The 8,164-nt window shown below is 47.9% G+C and overlaps 1 protein-coding gene across 1 annotated transcript in view; it reads left to right on the top strand.

Moving 5' to 3' along the window:
- The window catches only part of LOC139759918 (uncharacterized), a 114,972-nt gene extending 110,748 nt beyond the window's left edge, over positions 1–4,224 (top strand). The window contains exons 3-5 of the mRNA XM_071682538.1: positions 638–758; positions 2,031–2,114; positions 3,081–4,224. Coding sequence (XP_071538639.1) covers positions 638–758; positions 2,031–2,114; positions 3,081–4,090 — 1,215 coding nt within the window. The 3' untranslated portion in view covers positions 4,091–4,224. The remainder of the gene's footprint in view (positions 1–637; positions 759–2,030; positions 2,115–3,080) is intronic.
- The last annotated feature ends 3,940 nt before the right edge of the window (positions 4,225–8,164 follow it).

The raw sequence follows: 8,164 nt of genomic DNA, 5'->3' as shown, positions 1-8,164 counted from the left end.
AGCATCGTACCGTCGTGCGAGCTGAAGAATCTAACCACATTTTAGAATGATCCTAACATAATAGGGATGGTACACATATGATGAAGTCCAAGAACAAAGATGTGGTTCATGATGGGAGACAAAGGAAGAGGCAGACACTAAACGTATTTGAATGAAACAATAAAATAGAAATAATGTTCAGAAGTCCTGAGGGTTTAGCTCTACTGTTTGTTCGATGGTGTTTATGATGTAGATTATTAACGAATCTGTGTATCCTCTTCGTGAACCTCTCCTCACTCATCCTCTCCATATGTCCAAACAATTTCAGTACACCCTGTCATCCACACTCCTCTTACCACTACACCTCTCTCTTATCCTGCCATTATTACCATAGTGTCATTATAATGCTAGAGATATGTCTAAAATCTAAGTAAATGCATTAAGAGATGGATGAAGAGGATTTGATATCTTGTATATATAGACAAGTAGATTGTCTTTATGGATCTTGATAATGATAATGATGGCATTTTTTTTAAGAACTGATATAATTCACGATGTAGAACCTGGGGTTGTAATCTTGTAAGCTGGAAGATTGGATGAGTTACGGTTGTAATGTAGTTGTAGAGCATGAGTTACGGAGTCTCTCCCTCTCCCACAGCTGTGTAACGAGGCCCAAGCCTGGGCCAACCGTTTGGCTCACTTCGGCCTGCTGGAGTACAGCTCCGAACACGGCCGAGGCGAGAACATTATGACCTCCACTGCCAAGGAAGAGCTCACTGGTGAGTTACTGATGGGTCAGGTGCTCACTAAACTCACAAGCTCACAAGAGCTCCTGGCCTTGGAGCTTCTGAGTGATACTTTATTATTGATTATCATTTATTATTATTATTATTATTATTATTATTATTATTATTATTATTATTATTATTATTATTATTATCATCATTATTATCATCATCGTCATCATCATCATATGTAAAGATAAGGGAGAATGTGTGATGTACGAATGTGTGAAAGACAATAAGAAAATGATCTGTTTAGAATGTGAAAGTGGATCACAAGAGGTGGGTGATTATCAGTGCTGATGCACTTGGAGACGAAAGGACTTGAGAAGAGAGGAGAGTGTTTTGGAAGGAGGTGAGTGAGTGTGTCAGCAATTTGGATGCAAGGGATCGTGCATTAGTGATGGAGATTTGAAGGCGAGAGTGGGTAACGTGGCAGTTGAGGATATGATTTGGTTGTCATAAGGTGTCATAAGGTGTTGTGAATAAGAATGGTGAACAGCTTGTGGAGTTGTGTGCTGAAAAAGGACTGGTGATTGGGATAACTAGTTTTGAAAGAGGGACATGCACAAGTATACATGGTTGGGTAGGGAAGGTGGTAGCAGGGCACATTATTATATTATATACTAATTGATAGGCGTGTAAAGGAGAAACTCTTGGATGTGAACGTGTTGAGAGCGGCAGCTGGTGGGACGTCCTATCATTACTTGATGGAGGAGAGGATAAAGGTATGTAGAGGCCATAGGAAAAGATGAAATGGCATGGGTAAGAAAGGGACTGCGTGAGTGAGTGAGCTTGGAAGAAAGACTTTGTGAGAAGAGATAACAAGACATTTGAGTGTAAGATGGTAAACGGTGAGAGGAATGAAGCTAGGTTTGTGGATGAGAGGTGGAATGGAATGGAATGAAAAAGGTTTTGAGGTATTGTGGTCTCAACATTTAGGAGGCTGTGAGGGTATGCATTTGATAGAATGAATTGGTTCGACTTGGCATATGGAGGTCGACGTGCTGTCAGTGGACTGATCCAAAGCATTTGAAGCGGTCAGGGGGCTTGCCTGTGGATAGGAGGCTGTGTTATCATTCCATCATATATGACAGCTAGTTAATGTATGTAAGCAAGTTATAATTACCCCCTTGTCACCCAAAATATAGTCATATGCATGAAAATTCTCTCTCTCTCTCTCTCTCTCTCTCTCTCTCTCTCTCTCTCTCTCTCTCTCTCTCTCTCTCTCTCTCAAATGTGTCAAGTCTCCCCGGCTCTTCGCCGCAGGGTCGGCGGTGGCGCGGGGTTGGTACGAGACGGGCCGAGGATTCAAGTACGACGTTCACGGCTCGGCTGACCTGGCCCACGCAGGTAAGACCACTCGGCCCACCTTGACCCCACACAGGTAAGACTACTTGGCCCACCTGGCCAGACCACACTAGATGATATAAAACTTCATCAGGGCATAAGATCAGAACATCACTCTACTCCCTCACTTGCTATGGAACCTTCAGCAGTTATGGAAGTCCTCTTCCCCACGAAAGCTTCGAGCTCAGCTTATCCTCCAGTGAGTCATTGCTTTAAGCACTTGGCTTGGTATTGTTGTCTCGCATAACCCAGGCTGTCCCATGGCGCGACGGGAACTGCGTCAGGTGGGTGCTGCTGTACCGTGGGGGTTAAGCGACCCTCGGAGTAAAGTGAGGATCGTGTTGGACGTGAACCCAGATCAGTAAAGACTCAAGTCTCCTTAGCGGTTCTGGTCATCAAGAACAACAACCTTGCTGTGTGAGCTGGCAGTGCAAGACTTAACAAGGTAGGTGTATCATTGGACAAGAGCCCTTTGGAGGACTTAACACGAGGCAGGTGAGGGATTTTTTTCCTCTGAAGGTAAAGGGCATGTTTCCTGTTAGTGACTGTCCCCTTTGTCAGTTGAGCTCAGAAACCCTGATTTTAAAACACTCAGTTTTGGATCTTTCAAAACAGCACTGACGTATTTCAATCTATGGAACATGTTGTCAGGGCTGAGATATACGGTAACACTTTGGCCTCTGCTACATGTACAGACTCTGGTTGCTGTATCATAGATCAGTGTAGCTGCTCCGTCTGGTGTGAGAAGATAAAGAATATTATGGCTACGGCAAAGAGATACGAGTACACCTGAAGCCCCTGGCGTGTATGTCTCCTGCTGGTGTTGACAGTGTGATTCAGGAATAGCTTTCACGTGTGATTGGAGCGTGTGTTGTTGAACTATCAATTCATGCTCGTGTATTGCTCTATCATATCTCTCATGCTAACCACCTGTAGCGTCTGATAGTCACGTTCGTCTCCATGTTGCAGGACCGTTCTCCCAAGTGGTGTGGGAGTCGACCCGAGCCCTGGGTGTGGGGATAGCGCGGGGTTCAGACGGCCGGACAGTGGTGGTGGCACGCTACTGGCCCCAGGGCAACATCGGCGGCCAGTTTAGCACCAACGTGAAGCCGCCGATTGGTGACAACACCATCACCACGGTCAAGATGGCCACCCCGACCATGTCCCGCACGCGTCAGGAGGCCCAGTTCTTCGTCAGCATCGCCCTCGAGCCGCCGGGCAAGATCAAGAAGGCCGAGAGGGAGAAGATCATAGCGGCCCTGAAGCTGCCGGCCAAGAAAGTGTGCGGCGAGGGTCTGTCCGGCGAGACGCTCCTGGCCCACACGGCCGCCATCGACACTCTGGGCGCTACCCTCACCTCCTGTCGCAACGGAGCCGCCAGGACTTCCAGGCTCTTCCCCATATGCTGCGTCACGCCAGCCAAGACCGAGGAGCGCTGGGCCCAGCCCAGTGCTAGGGGCCAGCACCAGACGCAACAGCCACAGCAGCAGCTGGACGTGGCCAACATCCGTCGGATAGAGTGCGCGTCGCGGCCGAGTACCACAGGTGCCAAAACGGAGTGTGACGCTCACCTCAGCGCCGATCCTTCGCAGAGAAATACGGCTAACCTAAGAACCTCACCTAGATTAGGGGCCTCTCCTAGATTAGGGGTTTCACCCAGATTAGCGGCTTTGCCGAGATTAGGAGCTTCGCCTAGATTAGGGGCCTCGCCTAGACTAGGTCTCTCGTCTAGATTAGGGGCCTCTCCTAAACTGGGTGCCCTGCCTAAGCTGGCGGCCTCTACCCGGATGGGCGGATCGCCCAAGATAGTCGGCTCGTCTCGCTTCGGTGGGTCGCCCATACGGAGTTCGCCCAAGCGGAGCATGCACCGGCGGGGCGCCTCGCCCAAACCCGGGTCGTCTCCTCGTCGGAACGCCGCCTCCCGCCTCAGAGCTCTCACCAGGTCTGGCGACCACGGAGTTGTCGTTGCCACGCTGTAGCGACGGCTAAACTATGCAGGATGACTGATGACTTGTTTTTACTACTGTTGTTACGGGAGGCTACTGGGGGGGGAGGAGGGGAGAGAGAGGCGGGGTGAACTCAGTGAGAGGAAAGGATGGCTCTCGCAGACTCCACCAGTCTGAGTCTGCGATGAAGCTTCTGCTTGGCTGCGTGCATGGCTCGGGATGTTGGGCCTTGCATGATAGCCCGTCTGGGGACCTAGCAGTGTGCATGGCATAGGGTTTGGGTCCCGCTAGACCTGGCAGAATGCATGCCTCGGGAATGTGGGCTGTGTATGATTGCTGCCGGACCTGATAGTGCGCATGGCCCCCCTGGCTCTGGGGTGCCCCACACGACAGCCCCAGGACCCCGGTGGAGAGTATGGCCGGCAGTGCAATGGCCCCGCGTGACTCCATTGACTTGGACAGTGACCCCCCGTCTGACACCAGCGTGGCGTTGGTTGCCTAGTGGTTCACATTCATGACAAGACTCGCAGTTCCCTCACCCAAAAACGAAGGTTTGGATCAGATCTGAAGAAAAAAGAAAAAGGGGAATCCTGTTTTGACTTTGATTTTCAGAGATTACTGTTCATCATTTGTATCTACTTTGTGGAAAGTGTCCCGCAGTTTGTTCGCTGTGGGTTCGAGGAAGACCCTCCTCCCCCAGGTGTTAAACGACAACAGTACATGACGAAGCGAAGGGTGCTCGTGTAGAAACGACCTTCAGGCTCAACGACTCACACACACACACACACACACACTCGTGCGAGATTTGCTACACCCACTACACTCGGGTCACAACTGAATTCGAAAAAAAAAATATAGAAAGGTGTACTTGAACTACTTCGTTCTGTTCTGCGGCAGGCGGTACCATTGCCTTGAAAACTCGCCCACTGGCTCATTGGTCGGTCTCAAACCATCGCCACAGGCCGCGGTTCCATACACACACACACACACACACACACACACACACACCTGTACATATAACCTAACACTCATACCTTAAACTTGAGTGTTTGAATTCCTCCCCTTGAGTGCCCTCGAGGTGGCAGTGATCTCAAGTGGACCCGAGTGTGGAACATTTGATCACTGCGTGATATATAACATGGTAATGAACACTCCAGTCAGGTCGTGTATTTAAAAAAAAATAATAATAATAATAATGATAAGTAAATCAATTACAATGTCTTGCGATTCGATGCAAGAGTTCAGCGTTAGTGCCAAGATAGGGTTAGTCGGGTTTAGCGTATAATGAGGGTCGCCTCTGTAAACGCTGACGGATGTTCCGCGCGTGCGCGTTGGTAGCGCGTCCGTTTTCTTTCATTCTTTTTTTTTTTTTTTTGGTATGACTAGCCCACCAACACCACCACCACCACCACCATCATCCCCCCAACACCCCCCCCCCCAATGCTAACATATCATAGAGAGATATGGCTGAAAGCTTCCATTGTTTGTTAACTGTGTGTGTGGCTCTCGCTTACATGCCTGGTAGAGCTAGCTTCTTCCCTCTCGACGCCAGGTAAGCTTCCGCAAGTGGCCAGGTTTCTGGGGACGCCTCTCTCCCCACACACACACACACACACACACACACACACACACACACACACACACACACACACTCCTCTCCACACACACACACACACACACACACACACACACACACACACACACACACACACACTCATCTCCACACACACACACACACACACACACACACACACACATCAGTAACGTCACATAGCCTAGCCCGACGCACTATACATCACATAAGATAGCCTAGCACGGTACACCACGAATCACATAACATAGCCTAGCACGGTACACCACACATGCATAACATAGCCTAGCACGGTACACCACACATGCATAACATAGCCTGGTTCGGTCACCACACATGCATAACATAGCCTAGCACGGTACAAAACCACATAACAGTCTGACACGGTACACCACACATCACATAACATAGCCTAGCACGTTACACCACACATGCATAACATAGCCTAGTTCGGTACACCACACATCATATAACATAGCCTAGCACGGTACACCACACATCACATAACATAACCTAGCACGGTACACCACACATGCATAACATATCCCAGTTCGGTACGCCACACATCACATAACACAACCTAGCACGGTACGCCACATGCATAACATAGCCTAATACGGTACACCACACATCATGTAACATAGCCTAGCACGGTACACCACACACCACGTAACATAACGTAGCCAAGTGCGGTACACCACACATCACATAACATAGTCTAGTAAGGTGCACCACACATCACATAATATAGCCTAGTGCGGTACGAAGCGTGATTTGCAACGGGAAGCATTCTTTTGGTTTTTATTATTATGCCTAGAATAATGTTCTCATCATGATCATTATCATCAATTAGTGTTGTCATGATTATCTTTCTTATCAGTCCTCATCCTCGTCACTCTGGCCATGCTTTACTGTCTTATGAATCAAGTAATTTTCATTTCACTTTTTCTCCTCCTTCAGCTGTTGAGACTTTATAGGATTTTTCAACATATTTCATTTTTTTATGATTACCCCAGACAAATTTCTATGAAAGAGTCCTGGTGTTACCCCAGGCTCTCTTTGCAGAGGCTCCTGCACCCTAAAGCTGCGCTGCTTCCAGTAGCAGGGAAATATGTACTCCTTTGGAGCGAGAAGGTCTTCGACGAGTCTGTACACATCCCAGCGCCGCGTACAGCTTCATCGAAGGTGACTTTTCACTCGTGGTGTAACCTCATGCAGGCGAAGTCCGGTATATATATATATATATATATATATATATATATATATATATATATATATATATATATATATATATATATAGCCTGTGACGTGGACGGCCTTCACCTCTCCTATGGTAATGAGGGCTTACATATTTTGCCCAACCTTCTTGCTTTGTTGACACTGGCGGAGCCCCACCATCTAATCCCCTTCTCATTTCCCCTTTTTCCCGCTGGGCGCAATCTCAAGAACCCACCAACAGATCCCTCCCCAATTCTCCACCTTCCAGAACCCCGACGCTCGTGTCAACACTCTCCCAAAAAGAAAAGAAAAAATGCACCAACAGATCCCTCCCAAATTCTTCTAACTCCTACAACCATCGCGCCAGTCAATAGCTAAGAAATATGCTCATAGCTTTACCCCTAGTCACCCGGAGGTGGACACACACTGCATTCCATGGCAGATAGATATTCACATCAATGTGTCATAAGATTTCGCGTTTCCATTCGCTTTTATTTGGTTTATTGACTTTCGTCAGATTCCATACCGGTCAGTGTTCTCTTGTATGTTCTGGCTACGCTAAATTCTTGTTCGCAAAGTGGAATGAACGGGAAGGGAGGGAAAGGAAGGTAGGAAGACTACACAGAGGGGTGTAGGGAGAAGGGGTTCCCATGGCACTGTCCCCCCCAGACTCTGGAATGCCCCTGGGGAAGCCCGCTAACCTGCACCGATGGCGTCCAGTAGGCTGCGCGCCGCCCCTCAACACGCCGACCCCCACAGCGCACGCGTAGAAAATATTAGCCTGTGTAAATTATCGCTAAAACAGTGAAGGCAGGTTTGCATGGTTGATTCCTTAAGTTTTTTTTTTTTTCTATTATTCCGGCAAATGAAAGTTGTGATATTTGCTCATCAAGTAGTCTGGTTAACTAATTCAGCATCGAGTTTGGAGGGGGGGCGAATTAAACCCCCCCCAACATTGTTGACCTCCTGCGGTGAATGTGTCGCGCAGACAAAGTAGAAACGTCTTCATCAAGCTGTCCCAAGTTGGTCAAGGCGATTATTACTCTTGGCCTTGCGTCGAAGCTTCCTGTCCCTGTACTGTCCTGTATCACATAACTATAAATATTCTATAGTTATCTCCGAAGAGTGGATATATAGCTCTCTTATTCTATGTATCTCCAAAATTCATTTTAGGCATTCGAATACATTGACGAAGTGTAGATATATACAAAACATGCGCATGTTCATGCATTACATATATATATCCATTTACATAGTCATACATCCTCAATGGCGTGTTAGCAGCCTTATTGGGTGAA

The sequence above is a fragment of the Panulirus ornatus genome, chromosome 34 (genome assembly GCF_036320965.1).
Source record: "Panulirus ornatus isolate Po-2019 chromosome 34, ASM3632096v1, whole genome shotgun sequence".
Classification (NCBI taxonomy): Eukaryota; Metazoa; Arthropoda; class Malacostraca; order Decapoda; family Palinuridae; genus Panulirus; species Panulirus ornatus.
This window is presented reverse-complemented; position numbering and strand designations above follow the sequence as displayed.